Source organism: Gymnogyps californianus, chromosome 6 (assembly GCF_018139145.2).
Source record: "Gymnogyps californianus isolate 813 chromosome 6, ASM1813914v2, whole genome shotgun sequence".
NCBI classification, from domain to species: Eukaryota; Metazoa; Chordata; class Aves; order Accipitriformes; family Cathartidae; genus Gymnogyps; species Gymnogyps californianus.
The window spans coordinates 20,113,105-20,131,923 of NC_059476.1; the positions used below are offsets into that span (position 1 = coordinate 20,113,105).

The following is an 18,819-nucleotide window of genomic DNA, read 5'->3' on the forward strand; positions in this document are numbered from 1 at the left end:
TATGCTTGGTATGATTTTCCTGTGCAGCCCTAGTTTGAAAATGAGGCCAGAAGCAGGAGGCAGTGGAAAGCTGGGTGTGTTACCACGGGTTGGCAGAACTAAATCACTTCCAGTCCCTGGTCCAGGTACTTTAAGCTTGATCAGATAGCTCTACGCTGCACTGCTGACTCCAATGTAGATGCATAGGCACTCCTTTGGAAAACCAACTGCACAATATAATCAACCCTCTTATTTAATGCAGTGTTCCAGTTGTTAAGAAAAAAAATTACGATGTATGCTAGCCACTAGAGTTAATGGCAGTCTGGGTTCAGCCTTGCAGATGTCTCCTAAGGAGAATATGACTCATTGCTCAGGGACTTTTTTTTTTTAACCATCCTCATTATACTGAGGTTGGGGAATTCCAGTGTGATGAAAGAAAAATTTCTCATTCTATTTCACTGCCACAAATTTACGAGGTTTGGTGCCTCCATTTTAAGATCTGCCTAGTTCAGATCAGTTATACTAACTGACCCACTGAAGCCCTGAGAGGTGGACAACCTTAGTTTCTGGTGGCCAGATGCCTCGCTCTGAGAGATAAAGCCAGAAGCCAAGAAAAGCCAAAGTCCAAGTCAAGCACCTGCCAACATACCTTTAAGCTACATTTATGCCTTCCTGGGTGGGACACGGTACAGGGAGCAGCCTGTCTACCAGGGCTTGTGAGAGCATGGAGCTTTCCTTCCTTCCTGTCTTGGCTGTACTTCTACATAACTGCAACCTAGGAAAGATGGCACAGCCTACATCGCTGCCGTGCTGCTTTTCTGAAAGGCAGCCATTTTATTCTCCTATATACGTGGAGCCTGGCCAAAACATGGCAATGAGCAACACGCTCTCGCAGCATGTCAGATTGGTATGCAGATAGCACAGACACAAGTCATTTATACGATGCTATGCCTTAATCGGTCCATAGGTGCAAAAGTCTGGTGCATGGCTATTAAACCGAGCTACAGCAGCCTGAAGGTTTTTCTTTGAAAAGCAGCGCAGTGTCAGGATTTTGGCAGTATAGTAGTGGCAAGCTTATTGATTAGACACTTAGAAAATGCAGAACGGTTGGAGGCAAGAGGCTCCAAAATGGGATGGAAGGCTTTTCCGAGCGCTTAGCATCCATGTGGTGCTTGAGACCTGGGGAAGAGCTGTACGACCTAAACCGGGTCTGGGTGTGGCAACAAAACATGCCCTGTGTCCTTGAGACCTTCAACAGGTCAAGTCTATGAAAGGCTTAAAGTTTTGAAGCTAATCCAAGTCCTGCCTTTCCTTTCAGGCTCCTGCTTAATGCCATCCACAGACTTCTAGCTGTTTTCAAGGGCCACGCGCTGCCCTCCCAGGCACCTCCCTTCTAGCAATGTGACCTTGTGGAGCAACCCCACGCAGCTGTGGGCACCCGGCATTGCCCAGGGGTTGACTGCCAGCACCCGGCACCCTGCAGCCAGACCTGCCCTGCCCTGCCCTGCCCCTTCCACAGCCCTGGGGCCAGGTGGCAGCAATTGGACCCTACCCCATGGCCCAGCACACCCTGGCTGGCAGGTGGGAGCAAGCCCAGGCAGGTCCCCTCGTGTTTTGGCCGAATCTTGACGCTGGCTGGAGATTCTCTCTAGGGAACTGATGGCAGAGCCAAAGAAGAAAGTCATCCTGCTTACTGCGTGACCTGGAAAAAGCAAACATTTCCACCGCGGTCTCCTCTTCTGTTGAAAGATTTTGTGAGACTTTGCATAAATGGATGTGTGCGTGGGAAAGGCCTCGCTGCAAAGCAGCCAGGACTACTGGTTCTTTGAATTTAGGAGCTGAGCCCTCTGCGGTCTGTGATGGAAGAAAGGTAAGGTGGTTTTTTTCAGGAGAGTGATCTCCCTTTTTGTGATTTACTAACCTGAGTAAAAGAAAACCTAAAAATGACATCTATAGGTTGCACACTAAGAAGGAAAGACAGAAGTCATGCACTATGTGGAATTTTTTTTTTTTAAATGACAATGATGCTTTCATTGTATCAGTTCCTGCATTAGAAGAGCTAGTGTTGCACACTTGCTTATGAAGACTTCATAGCTTCTGCAGGTTGCCTTCCAAAAATCATGGTTCTGCTGTGCTGCTTCAGCTCCTGCTTCTTTGAAGGGTTTTAACATTAGAAAAGGCTTGCAATCATTGCAGAGAACAAGGGAAATAATAATTTTTTACTTAGCACTGGGAGCTTTTGCATAGAAAACTTGCACATATATACACACATGTAAATACACACACATATACAAAACTATATATGCTTTTATACAAGGCAGAAATCCCATTTACAACAGAGCAGAATTTAATTACACATCAACACCTATATTCAAAATTAATTAGGTGTATATTATATAATTTTTTTTGTTCAAGTATTCTTCCTGGTATACTTCATAGACTCTTAACATGAGAGTTTTCACTTTGAAAAATGCAACATCCCACAAGTTTAATGTAAGCAAAACATTACATTGATTAAGTAATGCAGGACCACACATTTAGACTAAACCTTTTCTTCAAATAATGACTACTTCTTCTTTCTCCTTGTAGTGAATCCTATAGCTGGACTCTTATATTGTACCTTTTAGTAAATAAGCCATAAAACTTCTCCTCCCAGTTCTTAACAACCAAAAAAAAGCTAAAACTTTTTTAAAAGGAAAAATATTGCTACAAAAATCATAATTATTCATTGTTCATATTATAACTTCCTTGAATCAATCAGAACTGCCAACGAAAATGGCATTTAAAAGCTTTGTTATTTATATTATTAGAAAAATACTAATTCAGTCAGAAATAATTTTCAAATGACTCTGTGCTATGTCTCTTCCAAACTACCAGAACAGGTTTTACTTAGTTCAGCACTATCATTGTAAGAGTTTCCACCTTCCTGAGTGCAGGTTTTGCTTTGCTCAGCGTCATCATTATAAGACTGTCCCCCTTCCTGACAGCTGGAAACAGCCGCCTTCAGTTTCTCCTCAATTTTATCAGCTGCAGTGCACATTTTAAACTCTCTCAGGCTGCTTATTAGGGTTCCATAGGCTCCTCTTATCCCATGTCTTTGGTACCAGACTTCAAACAGCTTAATCTTCTGTTCAGATGTATCACTAAAATAATCCCGAAGAATTTGATCTATGACAGGTTCTGGTACTTTGTGAAAACGAACAAATGTCTTGACTTGTTGGAGTGTCATCTCCTCCACAATACCAGCAACATGGCTGCTCAGGTCAACATCTAGAAGCATAAAAGGAAATTAATGCTCTTGGCACTTATATCTTACTGTTTTTTATCACCTGTGCTCAGAGTTGATACTTTTCCTATCCAAAACAGATTAAGTTTCAGGTATTCATGACTCAGTATGTTGTATATGTGATTTTTTACAATATATAGTGGGTCTGCTTTTACATGTCCCTACCAAATGCTAGGTAATTCAAATATTTAGGGTTGCATCCATATTGCTTTCTACCTCTTGAAATAGAATCTCAGTTCCCTCTGTAACCTATTCTTCTCTATCATTAAAGTCTGGTCATCCCTCATGTACCTGTTTTGCTCAAAATAGTGTTGGGAAAGGTCCTGGAACAGGACAGGTCTTTTGTCGTGATACAGCCTTGGAGCTTATGTTCTTTTCATATTGTGTGTTACTACTGTGGCTTTGCCCTTGAACATAAGGTAGGTTTGTGTTTCTGCGATCCCACTGCTGGGTGTGGGACTACGCCATTATCGTCATTATCTGTGATTCTAGAAATCCAGCCTGCTGCCTCCTAGTGTCTGTACCACATGCAGAACAGGAATTCACCCGTTGTCAATTAGTAGTTGCTTCCTATACAACAGAAATGCCTCCTGAGGCAAAACTTTCATGATACCACTAAATGCCTTAATAAGCACAATATGAACTGGCATTTCTTTAATAAGTGTTCACTGTTGTGCTAGAATGACAGCTCTAGGCAGTGGCAAAGTGTCCTGGTTTTGGCTGGACAGTTTCCCCCCAGTTTATACACTGGGCATGATGTTTCATGGTATGGAATACCCCTTTGGCTAGTTTGGGTCAGCTGCCCCGGCTCTGCTCCCTCCCAGCTTCTTGCACACCTGCTTGCTGGCAGAGCATGGGAAACTGAAAAGTCCTTAACTTTGGATAAGCACTACTTAGCAACAACTAAAACATCAGTGTGTTGTCAACGTTATTCTCACACTAAATCCAAACCACAGCACTGTACCAGCTACTAAGAAGAGAATTAACTCTATCCCAGCCGAAGCCGGGACAAAAGTCTACATAAAAATACCCTTTTTTTAATGTAGGATATACACGTCTGTATTTTTTTTCTTTTACTGAATCTTGAGAAATTACTTGTCTCTTACCTGTATATATGAGAGGTACACTCTCCTGAAAAGAGAAGCAAGAGAGAAATGAGTAGAAACAAATTTTGTAAAACACTAACCTTGTATAAGAGGATAAACACGTCATGACACTTGACCTCTGTAATTTTCTCTTAGTTTTCTCCATGATTCCCCTGTTTTATGAGCGAGGGAATCAGATTGGACAGACAGACCGCTTTTGACTTGGGTAAGCTCGGGGAATCACCTCACAATTGCTATTGCCTAAAAGCATGCATGGGGACAGGTACCCTGGGTCAGTGGAGGCCTAATGATTTACCAAGTTTTGCTCTTGGTCATGTAACTTAGGAAGCATGTCAACAAATCCTTAAGAAATAATACAAGGTTTCTCTTACTTCTCCCAAAAGAGTCCTCATGGTGAAATTTACTTCATTCATGTCATAGAAGAGATGCATGCCCATGCTTGGGGAGTCCCAGTGTAATTTACATGGAACAAAGTTCCTTGCATGAAGCTGAGTTTTTTGTGATCTAAGCAACAATACTTACATAAGACCCTTCTGTTTTGGGGACTACTTCACCTAGGTTCTCCTTGCTAGTACGACCCTTCCGTTTTCTCTTGTCTGAAACAAAAAAGCATTTTTAAAATCCAGGACAGAGTATATCTCTCCTCTGGACTCCAAGAATATAAAATTACATCTGAGTAAGCAGCTGAATATCTTATTCAGAGTATGATAGGAATAAGAAATGGGCAATCACTTACACCAGAGTATTGCTCCAGCTGTTCCTAGTAGTGCTATCACAATTATCAAAGCAGCGATCCACCATGCCGTTCCTGTTTATGTTGGAACATCGGAAACATTACATGAAAGTTAAGTCAAGAAATGCGATACAGCAACACACTCTAAATCTTAAACAAGATTGCATCAGATTATAAAAACCCTTCTGTTGTCTCCTAATGGCAGAAGCTACCTCTTTGTTAAAGTCTTACCTATCATGAGTCGCCCCTAAAAGGGAGTAATAGCTCATACATGCACAGTGATCAAGGGAAAAGAGCAATCATGCTCCGCAGGTCAGTACAGGGCCCAGCAGAATGATGCCCTTAGCTGTCAGGAATCGCTATGGGCCATTGTGTAGAACAGTGGAATTGCAATAGCCTCTCAAAATATAGCAGATGCTAGACCATGCTAGGTTTTAAAATGGTACCTTTCATTCCGCACACAGTGTCAGAAGTTGAAGTACATTGTTTTTCAATTACGCCACTTTCACATCTGCAGAAAACATGAACAAAAATTATTATGGGATTTGTTTCTCTCTTTATAAACTCTGTCAAGAGAGCAAATCAAAATCTTCTAACTCTTTTTATCAGCTAAATATTTCATATATCAAGATGTTGGAGTTTGGAATTTAATAGGTATGAAAATGGTATAGAAAGGTATGGGAGTGGAAAAAGGTGTGGAAATGATTTTCTAGATGTAACAGTAGATCACACAAAGACAACAGGAAAGCTCAGATAGTTCATTACGTTTTTTTGAAAAGTATATACGGACTAGGCGGATGTATACAAGTTCTTCTGCATGCCTTTGGAAAGCCTGCATGGATGCAAGTTAAGTTGACTGAGCCAAGTCAGCTCAACAAGCTAAGTGCAAAGGAAAACTAGTATGTTTTCCCTCAGGTTATACATTACCTTAGCCTCTGTCTTGAAACTGGCTGGAAAAAAGTGTGGTAACATACGATATTAACAATTTCATATTTAACAATGAAGGCATAAACTTACATGGTACATGGATCGCAATGCCTACATGGCACAGAAGAATTACAAAAATGGTTCTTTGCACAGGTGCATTCCGTGTTCTGTGCTGGCGTACAGTTCTTTGCAACCTCCAAACCTAAAAGAAATTTCTTGAAGTTTGTTAGTTTGAAAAAGTAGGCCTTAAAAGCAGGCCTCTGCTCACATGCTCTTGTCCTCAGACTTACGTGCTTTTAGCTCTACCACTGCTGGCACTGGTGAGGCTTAATTGTAAGAACAACATAGCTTTTATAAGGAGCCCTGCTGACAGAGTACTGGAAATACAGAGATGGCAAAGAGACCTCTGCTGGCCAAGAGCTCAAAAAACTGATCACACGACAAAGTACTTGCTAGAAGAGGACTCATTTGGCACTGCCAAAAGTTGCAGCTTCTTTTTCCCATTCAGAAGTGTAAAGCCAGAAGGAAACTTGGAAGATCACGTAGCCCATCTCCCTGCTCGATGTCAGAGACAGGTTTTTTACTCTTCCTGACAGACAAATTTTATCTCTTCTTGAGGACCTCCAATGGTGAGGAATTCCACTCTCTCTTTTTAGTTAACATATTCCCTGCTTAAGTATCAAGACAAGTGAATTAATTTTCTCCTACCCTCAGTGTATATGATGAAGCTATCTCCATCTATGAAAAATTATTTCTGCATTAAAAATTACTGTAAGTATCTACCTACTATGAAAGCTATTTTTATAGGTATATAGGAATAGAAGGGAATTTGAGTTATCACATTCAGTGCCCTGCTGTAACAGGAAACCATGTTATCTTTCCAAATTTGATGAAGCTCTACTGTGAAACCAGTGCTGAAGCCATTCATGGAAATATCGAACATGTATGATCCTAAGAATGGTTCTCATGGAACTTGAGTGGTAATTTTCCTCCTACCTAATGTTTTCTACTGACTTCTCTTCAACTACATTATTGTCCATGGGATAATGTGACTAGTCATTCCATTACACTTTTTCTCCCCTTCAGTTTAACTAGTAGTTTCCTTTGTGGCACTGTACAAAATACTGAATTGTTTTATTATAGTAGCTAATGAGAGGAAAATTTTCTATGCATACGGAGGTGGTATAGGAAGGGGGAAGCACTAAAGATTGATATTCCAGCAGGTGATCTGAGTACAACCATATCGGAGTTAAGAGCTGTTTCTCTGCTCGCCAAACTCGATTTTAGATATGAGGAATGCAGAACTACCATTCCCTAAATCCAAGTATACTAGAACTACAGGACACCTGGTGGAACTGGTGGGACATCAGTTTAATGGATTTAAAAAATAATAATCTATGATGGGTATTTATGCAACAGGTAGTGAATTTCTGGAACCTGGTGTCCCCCAGCAGGTTCATGCACAAAGGGCTCATAAATAGATACTATAATGATTAGGTAGGGATGGACCTTCTAACGTCCTTTCCCACAACCATGGATGCTAGTAGACTTTACAGGAAACAGACCACAGAAAGCAGACAGGTTTGTTTGTGTTTTCTCTAAAGAGCATGTCTTGCCTCCACTGCTGAACGCAGAATACTGGGGTAGGTGGACCACTGGTCTGACCCAGTAGGGCATGCCTCGTAGTCTCATAGTTTGACCCTGTATCCCACACAGCATCTTGAATGTATAAAAGACATCACTCTATCGCCTCCAGCAATTTTAAATAATATTAGTAATTACATTAAAGACTACAAAAGAAACCATTAGGAATTCTCCCATCCCTGCTTCTTACAACACCCCTCTTCTTTCAAATAGAGGGTGAAGGAGAGAGCTTTTCTTCCTTGACTCTAACCAGTTTGTATAGGGTCTGCTTTGCAAGGACTGCTTTGGCTGACCAAAGGCAGATATAAGGAGAAATAATGGACCAACATAGCTTGTTCTTCTTCCTACTCTGTGCCTGACAGAAGGGAACTGGAGGATAAACTTATAACTTTGTCATAAATTCCTTCATGTACTACCACTAAAACATTTTCGTCTGCATGCTACCCACTATTCAGGGATTGTGGAGACTTTTCAGTCAAATCCTGTATCAAAAAAGACTCATTGCTAGAGTTCCTATTTCTACAGACGTACCGAATATGCTGTCACATGAATAGCATCTCAAACACTTCTCCAAATCATTGACGTGATCTATGTACTCCTTTCCATTTTCACATGGAACACAGTGTTTGCTAGTATTTGTTGGGCAGCTGATATTTTTAACAAAACCTGTAGAGACAGAAAAACAAGAATTAAGATTTGCAATACCTTTGGACAGAAGCCATGAGCTCGAAGACCCATGTCAGACTTTCTTTTTAATCCCTAATACTTTTTGATTTACATATATGGACAGAATCTATATTCTTTACACATACATACATGCTCTTCAGGAATGCAGTATACATAAGACCTGATTATCCCCCCTCTTCCTCCAATTTAGGACTGAAGGAGAACACACTGAACAAAACTGTACATGCAAAATTGGAAAACCCATGAATATATGGAGTCTTGTAGGCAAAAGCCTGTGCTTGCACTTTAACCTTTTTCAAAGATGTGTATGTAATTCTTGGCTCTTTTGTGACAAGCATGTTATGTAAGAACTACTATCTGTAGTGAAAAGTTATTGGTGCACTGAGCTCAAGAAATGCTTTTGAAGTGTCTGATGTCCTGTAATAGAGAAAGATATAGCTAGAATGAAGCACTGCATCCAGGAAACCACAGCATGCCACTTAGCTATCCCAGCAGAAAGCAATTGTGCATGTTGTGGTTTCCACTCTTAATGACTTTTCGACACAGTCTTAGTATGATACTCACCACGTTTACATTTCTTGCAACACTGAACACCTAAATTGTATTCATCCCGATTACACTTAATTTCCCTCTTAGCAATGATCCTCCTTGTAATTAATTTATTGTACGCTATGTGTATTAGAGCTTCAGTATCATTTTTGCACTGTGTTTCAATAATTAAGACAACCACCTAGGAGAGAAGAACAGAAAGTTATACAAAAAAACTGTCAAGGACTGGAGGCGTGTTTTACTACTAGCACAGTTACATCGGTACCGTTACTTTTGCTAAAGATTGATATTCATCCCATTATTAAAGTTGTCCATTGCTTCAGAAGAGTTAATGGACAATAAGGACACATATTAGATTTAATGCTATCAACCCTGCCACTACAGGTACTGATCGTTTGAACATTAAAGCTTGAGAACAGGCGCATACATTTGAGTTGTAACAGATGACCTCATATGCCTAATTATAGTGCAAAGCAATGGAACTCCCATTATTTTCTTGAAGAGCTTTCTCTGCCTCAGATCACTGTGCCTAAATCTGCCCTTTCTTAGCCAGTAATAATAATCTTCCATACAGAACTTCCTTAATTTAAATGATATCTTTCTTAATTTCTTGCCTCCCAACTGTTGCTTGCAAACTAAACAGTGTTAATGCATCTTTGAAGAAAAAAAAAAAGACTGTTTTAATCTCAGCCAAAAATACCTTATTTCTAAAATGATCTTGTTCTCACTTTGTTTTCCAATTCAATTATTTTTCTCCTTAATACACGATGCCTATATATGCCTGAAAGAAGTATCACTCTCCTTTCAAATTAATTTACACCCTGATCCATTTCTTTGAATGCACTGTCAAGTTAAATTGCATAGTTCTTGTTTTTTTAATTTTTTTCCTGTTAGTAGTAACTTTACTAGCCGTCACTGTCCTGCCTCTTTTCATGATAATAAGAAAGCACTGTGGACCAGAGGCCAAACCCTTCGTTTTTTCTATTTTGGGAGTAAGGCGGGAAAATGAGAAGGATAGATCTGCTACAGTTTGCCTTCCTCTTGGCAATGGTTTGTGAGGAATTCTGTATGTACTTTGCATGCACTAAGTATGAGATCTCTATATAATGGAGCTATGTAATGCTTGTTGGCTGGATAACTAGATTCCCTCCTAAAAAGATTATTATGCAGGACAGCCTACCTTTACTTAACCCAGTTTCTGCTGATAGTTTGGAGTGGTTTGAACATTTTCATGATTTATTTTACTTGTGTGTTACTAACTATCTGTGTGGAGCTGTAACAGAAAAAATTAAGATGGTCCTTGTCTTGAAGAGTTTGAAGTCTTAACACCTAAGCTGAGCTCTATATTCACTGTTCTTGCTCCTCTTTAATTTAAAAAAAATTGTTTTGTACTTCACAAGAGACTCAGATATACACTGTGAGGGATACTGAGGAAGGGGGAAAATGATGCTTGGGAAGAAATGGAGCAATACTATTGTCCTTGGCAAAATGCAAGAACAAGTTGTGAAGGAGAGGGGCGGGAGGGTACCTTTTTCAGAAAGGGGATTAGTGGGGAATGAGGTGCGATACAAAGAAACTGCCAAATCGTCACACCAATGGTGCACTGCATGGACTAAAAGTCCTACGGATCACAGATTCACTCACATTTTAAATCAGCATGCAAAACACCGTGACTAGAATAATTTATTTTTAATTTTGTCTTGGATATTTGAAAGAGGTTAATTCTGAATGGTTGGTTATCCTCAAACACTTTTGAATTGCAGCTTAATATAAATTTGACTGTATCTGTTAATGCTAACAACAAAGGACATACATATTTAAGGAATTCTCTAATAATTTGAGGACTGGTTATTTTTATTGTTACATTTTTTTCCTGCCAGAGGGTGATATTTAATGGCTGATTAATTCAATCTTCATGATTTTGTGTGAAACTGCTTGGATGCTGACTGTAACTTTAGTTAGATGCAGAAAACTCTTTAATTATCTTAAATATTAACCTACTGAAAAATAGGTTTGGATTTCAAACTGGGCTCTCAAGTGAAGGAAGTGTCATCTGTGGCTAATTAATTGAAGTAACCAATGACCACTGCTAACTTCTACAAGTAGCCACTTCTTTTGATCCTCTAGTCTGTTCAAAGATGGGAAGGTGAAAAGCATTTTCTTTCCTTAGCAGCCATCTGTTTTAAAATTTATATAATATTAGTTACTAGACTGAAATTAAGAAGGCCTTTCTTTGCACCTGGAAGAGAAGCTTCAGCTGCTAAAAAAGGTTAGCACTTGAGAAACTGTGGGTATGGACGCTCAGCCCGTCACTTCCCCTGTTCAGTGCTCTGACTCTCCTCCTTTGCTGCCAAAGCTTTGAGGGTGCTCTTCTCCAAATCCCAGTGTAATGATGTTAAAATGTTAATGTAAGGCCTTAACAGAAGCTGTCAAATGGATGTGCCAAATTAGCGTGATTTGTTTTCCTTTTGCCTGGGGGAACCGTCTTACTAAAAACTGGGATAGAAAGTCCGATTAAAAAATAATTACTAAAATGTAGTCAGGGACGTATGTCCAGTCTGGTTTGGCTTTCCCTGATGCAGGGTGAAGTCCTGCTCCTCTGTTGCTCCTCTGCCACGTGTCGGACTGGGCCGAGGGAGGGGACGGTCACAGGACAACACCGGGGGGACATGCACTGCCCCGGCTCTCAGAGCGGGAGGATTGTGACACCCTGACCGGCCTGCCTGGCATGAGGCCTCGGCCAGCAGAAGGGTCTGGAAGCGAGGCAGTCGCCGGGGCGGGGAGGCCCTGAGGCAGCACGATGGATCTTTGGCCACCCCAGGAAAGCCGATGGAGCCAGAAGGCTTCCAGCCCTGAAGGCAGGTGGCGCGGGTGGGGTGCATGACAGGCCAACGCAAATGCCGCTCGTGGTATGAGGAAGTTGGTAGGAAAATGACTCCTTCATCTCCCCATGCTGATGGAGGAACTGTGACTCAGCGCCCGCTCCCTGCTGCACTCCAACGCCACAGCTGATGCTCTGACGAACCTGCCCCGGCTCCACGGCGCTCGCCCCGCTGCGAGGGCCCGGCTCCCTCCTCCTCACCTGCCCTCACAGCCGCACCTGGCGAAGCTCTGCACCCACAGCGACACCCTGCGTCCTGCTTTCGGCACCCAAGTCTCCCCTTTTTAGACCAGAGAAGTCAAGCCATTTTTCTGAGGGGAAAAAAAAAAAGACCCTGGGCAACAGTAAAGAGAAGAAGGGAGAGTGAAGATTACCCTAACGCACCCACAAACAGTACCTGGGCACAGCAGAGAAACTGACTGGCACTGGCAAAGCACAGAGCACACACAAAGAAAGAAAACTTCCAGAGAGTCGTGCAGAAAATGGGATATAATGAAAGAAGAAAACATCTTTCTAAATGACTAATATCAGTAAAACTTAGCTGATTTTTTTTGTGTGTTTACTGAACGCCTACAATCACAGTGCGTGCACAGACACAGCCTTCCCTCACGTGAACAAACCTCTCCGCTTCTTGCTTATGCTTTTATACAAACGAGCTATGCTCGTGAGGGGGGACAGAAAAATATAACACTTTTTGATGGAAGCCCTCCGCTGTCACTCACAGAGATGAACTTCCTGGTACACTTACAAGAAGTGGAGATCACTTCTCAGAATTGACATTTAAGCAACACTGAACACCTACATTGGTTCTGCTTGCAGGGACATCTTACACCGCCTTCCCGTACAAGGAATAATGAGAAAACTGTGGAGATTTTTCAAAGCAACGCCCTAATTTTTTCAAACTTGTTTTCTACTCCTGGATTTGCACCCTCTTAAAAGCAATACGTTTGCTATATAAAAATTTTGGTGTGTCTTACAGGAAAAAAAAGTCAATAGTCATTTAGCTTCCTGCACACACCTTAATTGCTTTCCTTGTTGTCACTGAGCAGTGAGCGCTAATAGCGGAAAGGAAGCACTTTAGGGGCTTTTTTATGATGTGTACATTCAAACAGCAGCTGTATGTTTTCAGCCTAAAATGACTCACAAAGGCTCTCCTCTACCTTTCTCATCTTAACCTAAAAAATAGTTGTCATATCTAAACTGAAGACTTAGATTGAGTTAAGCAGTCAATGGGAATAAAATCAATCAATCAGGGACAGCTAACCTTAGCAGAATCCATAAAAATTATCATGAGCCCAAATTTTTTGGTTTCTCTCCTTTTGCATTGCCCAGGCATTTAAGAGAGCTTTCTACCTCCTCCCTCTCCTTCACTCCTGCAGAGTTCTCCAAAATGCTTTCACCAACAGGTATCTGCTAAGGAAACTTATAAAACCTGTTTTCATCTGTGTTCCCAGGACAGAGTGACAAGAACTTTAGTTTCTTTGAAAACTCGTGTCATTTTGGGATTCTCAGGCCTCCGATTCTTCCTGCATCAGAGTATTCTTCGTAACGGGTCACCTTCCTTCAGCTGAAAAGTTTTAGCAGACCTACCTTATGGGCTTGTAATCTCAGCTTTGGAAGTGTGTGAACGTGTTATTTGCATACAGGACTTTTTAAAGCTTTACAACTTTTAACCCTGAGAAAAAAATTGTCTCTGCTTTCTCCTGTTATCTTTATAATACGTTTTATTTTCAGTGAACCACTTCTCCCATTTCTAATCCATAGATGCCTATGGGTGAGAAGGCTCATGCCTTCAGAACTTGGTGGCCTTTTTTTTCCACTCCACACTTGTTACATGGGGCAACATGCATGAGCTCATCAGGGGCTTTCTAAGTGTTAAAAAAAGGGGGAGGGGGGGGATTTTTCTTGCTTTTTTTGCCTAGTGGGAGCTGAGAAAAACTTTAATTCATTTTCTGAGTTTTGATTTGCTTCTGGTACTTTTGACAAATGGTTGCTAGAGTTAGCTCCATTTTAATACAGTTTTCTATGTAATTAATCTCCCTTGCATTAACCCTGTCAGGATGGGTTTTTCAAAGAGTAAGTAAATTCACACTGCTTGTTAAGTGGATTCTCTACTCCAGTTCTTTTACTATGATAAGTAATTTCTGCTTCCAATATCTCCAGTATCATTTTTCCCCATCTCTTTTTTTTTTCCCCCACCAAAGCAGAAGTCGATAGTGCCAAAATAACCACTAAAAATAGTACTTCGTGTTCTAAAAGCTTTTATGAGAAGGACAAAAAGAATCCAGTTCCATTTTCTGAAGCCCAGCAAAGGGAGTTGGTATTTCCCCGCAACTAGAGGCATCCTGAGCTTCTTAAATTTCAAGTGAGATGCATGAGTTCAGTGCCTGTGAGAGTAAGCAGCCTTGGTTACTGTCCAGTGTATTAAAATAGTCACTGTCCAAATTCAATCCATTACTATTTCACGTCTCAGCTGACTCACATGCAAATTATGGCAATATATTGGGGGGGTAGGGGTTGTACGGTTGGTCATCTTGTTTTTTTTTTTTGTTGGGTTTTTTTTTTTTTTTAATTTTGGTTTTTAGGATGTCGTGGTTTAACCCCAGTCAGCAACTAAGCACCACGCAGCCATTTCCCCCTCCCCCTCCCAGTGGGGTGAGGAGGAGGAAAGCAAAGGAAAAAAAAAAGTAAAACTCGTGGGTTGAGATAAGAACAGTTTAATAACTAAAGTAAAATATAATACTAACAATAGTAATAATGAAATATAATAATAATAGTAATGAAAAGGAATGCAACAAAAAAGGAAGGGGGGGGGAGAAGGAAAAAACCAGTGATGCACAATGCAATTGCTTACCACCCGCTCACCGATGCCCAGTTAGTTCCTGAGCCGCAATCCGCGCCTCCTGGCCAACTCCCCCCCTGCTTATATACTGGGCATGACGTTCCATGGTATGGAATACCCCTTTGGCTAGTTCAGGTCAGCTGCCCCGGCTCTGCTCCCTCCCAGCTTCTTGCACACCTGCTTGCTGGCAGAGCATGGGAGACTGAAAAGTCCTTGGCTTAAGATAAGCGCTACTTAGCAACAACTAAAACATCAGAGTGTTATCAACATCATTCTCACACTAAATCCAAAACACAGCACTGTACCAGCTACTAGGAAGAGAGTTAACTCTGTCCCGGCTGAAACCAGGACATAGGAGTACTGTACTAGTGAACACCTAATAAATACTATACAATTTGGGAGAGTCGGAGCAATATTAACAGCTCCCACCTCACTTTGATGATGTTGTGGCTAAGAATGAATAAGAGCTGGACAGCGTAGAAATTTAGTAACTCTTCCCCGTTTTCCTTTTGTAACACAATACAGTTTTCTTGTTGGCACTTTCTCTTTGTTCAGTGAGTTGCCTCAAAGATAAAGGCCGTTAACTGTGGAAAAGTGAGCAGACACATGTTTCCAGAATTGGGGCCCTTATACTTTTCACTTGAGTCTTGGGTCATCCCATGACTTTATGGCTGTTTATACATATACATTTAAATGTGTGCATTAGTTGTCTGGGAAATGAGAAAGAAGGGTCAGTGCGGTAATGTAGGAGTCCTTTTTTCAAAGGTATGTCTTCTAAATTTCCAGAAAACTGCCTGCTCTGTAGTCATATCAGATAATTATAAAATATTTAGATAATACTTCACTCTCTTAAGATGGCCTATTGCTTTAGAGTGTGTCTCTTTTAGAGTGGTATGTGGTTTTGCGGCTTGTTACAGGGTAAAGTTAGATGTTTTCTAACGACGTAGGCCATTGCTATTTTACATGACTATCCCTGCAACTGCTTCTACTTTAGTGCAACATGAGAGTTCCTTGCAAAATTGAGGTCTCATTGAACAAACTACTTTCATGTTCTGGTTTAATCAAATTAGTATGTCAAATACTGCCCAGGTTTACTGATTTATAAGTTGTGGAACAACATGCTAATAAAAAAAAACCACCATAATTTTTTAAAAATAGAAAGTATGTGGGAGTACTACAGTCTTTCTAAGGGCTACTGAAATTTGGAAACAAGTGGAAAATAGGAATAGAAATTATATTTATTCTCTGGGAGCAATGTGATAAGAGAAAGTATTTTTTTAATCTTAATTTATATTCTGAATAGTTCCAAGATACTAAGCTAGACTGACATTTCTGCCAGTTGTTTGCTGCTCCTATATAGGAATAGATAGTACACACTTCTGTCAGCAGATGAAAATCCTTCTTTGTATTTAACTACGCTCTGGTGCTTTGTGCAGGGGCATGGATATAACCCTCTGAATCACTTTAAATAGTTTACTACCTGTTACATAGTAAATCAGATCAGAATTTGAGTAGTTTTTACCTTAACATCTGATTTTAGCCTGCCCAACCCCAAAGCAAACTGCATTCATTAGCAATGTAACCACACTGTGAAGAGATTTTGAATGTGAACTCCAGTGAGTTCTCTCTGAAATAGGTGAGAATTGGGGTTGGGGAAGCAACGTATATCGCATCCACGCTTCCAAGCAGGTCACGGCTCTGCTATGCAGCAGGGCTTACTGCCACCTGCCAGATCCCCACTATCCTACCGCTGGGCTCTCAGAGCAGGGCTGCCTCGGGGCAGCTCTGCCAGAGCGCCGGCAGAGCCAGTGCATCTGCCTCGGTCTCCTGCCCAGGAGCTTGCTGCCACTGCAGCTCGTTGGCCTAATGCACCTGTACCAGTGGAGATCCCTGTGCTGCAGACCCTGAAACACTTCCTTACCTTCCTTGTTGACAGTAGCCCTTCAAAATGAGTGTTGGCAAAAGTAACTTTACTGATGACAGTTAGACACGACCTAAGCTCTGAAGCTGCAGAGACTCATACTGTGCTTAGGGGATGATTAAGGCAAGAAAGGAAGGCCCTGCCCCACTACTTCCAGTAAACACTGCGCTTCATGCCACTGGACTTTGGAGTATTTCTCTAGCTTTTCCTGGGTCACTATCAGTAGTGGTTCAAAACTCCTCCGCCACAGGTATTCACTTTTATGTTGCTTTACCAGATCACTTTGTTATGGATCCCTGAGCTGCAGTGCAAGTCAGCTTTCACTAATGTGGTCTTTGCCCGGGCAAATACCCAGCCACAGATCTAACTGTGCTGTCTATGCACGGATGCTGAACCTGCCTCGCCAGCATCTCTGGCTGGGTATGGGTGGCTGCGGACCAAGGCCAGCACCAGCTGTCCCTGGGTCCCCCCGCAGCTATCTGACAGCCACCTGCATCCATCCCCCTTTTCTTTCCGTCCGCTTGTCCACAACGCCCACTTCCCTTCACCTAGCACCCTCAGAAGTGACTGTAAAATCATAAAGTGCCTGAACTTGAAGGTGGTTTTTTTAAAGGGGGGGGGGGGGGGGGGGGATGATCGCCTAAATGAATTAGCTGAAATCTCGAAAAAAAGTTTGTTGCGGTCGGCGGCGATCAGAAACCAGGCAGCGCTTCTGGCATCGCCTGCCGCAGCACCCCGCAGCACCCCGCGTCCCCGCCCGGCTACGGCTGTCCCCGGCCGGGGCTGTCCCCGCCGCCGGCCGCCCTGCTGCCGAGCGCCAGCCCGGGCCGCCGCCGCCGCCGCCCGGGCTCCGCCGCCCGCCCCGCCCGGCTCCCGGGCGCCCGCCCCGCTCACCCGCTCGGGCACACACTTACGAGGAGCAGGGGAAGGAGTGCCCGGGCCATGCCGCCGCTGCCCAGCGCTGTCCCGCACCCTCCGGCAAAGCGAAAGCGGCCCGTCCCACCACGGCGGCCGGTAGCCTGCTCCTGCCCGCCCTCGGCTCCTCCCATGGGTAAACACGGCGCGGGCCCGCCCCCGGCCCGGCGCCGGGGGAGGCGCGGAGGGGCCGGCGGCCGGGAGCGGGCAGAGCTGCCTCTTCCCCGCCCTGCCCGCAGGTGCCTGCGCTGTGGGGAGCCAGCCCCGGGCAGGGCCTTCCGCCCCCGGATGACCCCGCAGGGCCGGGACGGGCAGTTCTGCCCGCGGGCAGCCCCCTGCTCTCTGCGCTGAGCTCCCCTCCGTGGAAGGGAGGCAAGGGCACGCCGGCTGCTTCTGGCTGTCGTGGGCACCACGCTCTCCACGGGGATCTTAAGCGTTTGGGCTGTATGGCGTCGGGTGCACCCGCTTGGCAGCTTGTGGATGCCAGGCACGGCCCTGAGGTCACGAAGCAAAATGCCAACAGGCTTTGGGCTGGGCGTGAGGCATTTGCTTCGTGTGCTGCAACTGCTGGGTAGAGCAATTGCCTCGCCACCAAGGGCAGCAACTCCAGTTTTGCAATATTGGTAAGGACAGGCTTGGGGCAGGGAGTCCTGAATCCGTAGGAGTGGAGCAGCCATTCAGAATAGGCTAAATTCACTGCAGCAGAGGGTACGGCCTTTTGCTGTCCTATTGAAAGGATTTCTCAAGCCTGTGACTTCTGTTTTGTAGCTATTTCCAGTCAGTCCTTGTGCTTTTCCTGCAACCTTTGCGTGGTTTGAAATGCTGGTGGTCTGGCCTCCTTCATAGTGTTAGAAATAACATGATGGTGTCAATTATCGATACGTGTTCTGATCTTTCAGGCTTTGACATGATGCCATTTCCTTGGGAAGATCATGGTTGCAATTGAGCTGGCATTTTCATTTTAAACACCATTTTTCGGTGGTTTATGACTCAGATTTTCAGAAACCCTTCAGATTTTCTGCTGGTATGGCTCTTGGCTGCCATACAGATAAGCTGGGCTCATAACATCATCAAAAAATAGCTACTGTTTTAAATATTTCAGGCTTTTTAACCACTTCCGGATAAAACGAAATGTACTGCTGACACATTTTTAGAGATGCTGCCTTTGGAGTATCCTTTAACAATCAACTTTTTGCCTTCCCAGTGGCAGTACGGAGTATGACGAACAAGAGGCACCTCTCTGGGGTGCAATGCCTGTGTTACATGTCTGTAGTTCCTACTGGGCAAAGCCAAATCAGTGTGTACCCGAGGCTGTTAATTTTAGCGGAAATTTGCGTGCGGGTAGGGGT

General features: G+C 43.1%; 1 protein-coding gene across 1 annotated transcript; it reads right to left on the minus strand.

Annotated features, from left to right (window-relative positions):
* Positions 1 to 2,029: 2,029 nt before the first annotated feature.
* On the minus strand, positions 2,030 to 17,512 carry FAS (Fas cell surface death receptor). Its single transcript, XM_050899171.1, has 9 exons — positions 17,470 to 17,512; positions 8,927 to 9,092; positions 8,207 to 8,341; positions 6,122 to 6,233; positions 5,551 to 5,615; positions 5,108 to 5,179; positions 4,894 to 4,967; positions 4,372 to 4,396; positions 2,030 to 3,249 (listed from the first exon to the last, which is right to left on the minus strand). Exons 1-9 carry the CDS (start codon positions 17,497 to 17,499, stop codon positions 2,834 to 2,836), a joined length of 1,095 nt encoding a protein of 364 aa, XP_050755128.1. The 5' UTR covers positions 17,500 to 17,512; the 3' UTR covers positions 2,030 to 2,833.
* Positions 17,513 to 18,819: the final 1,307 nt, after the last annotated feature.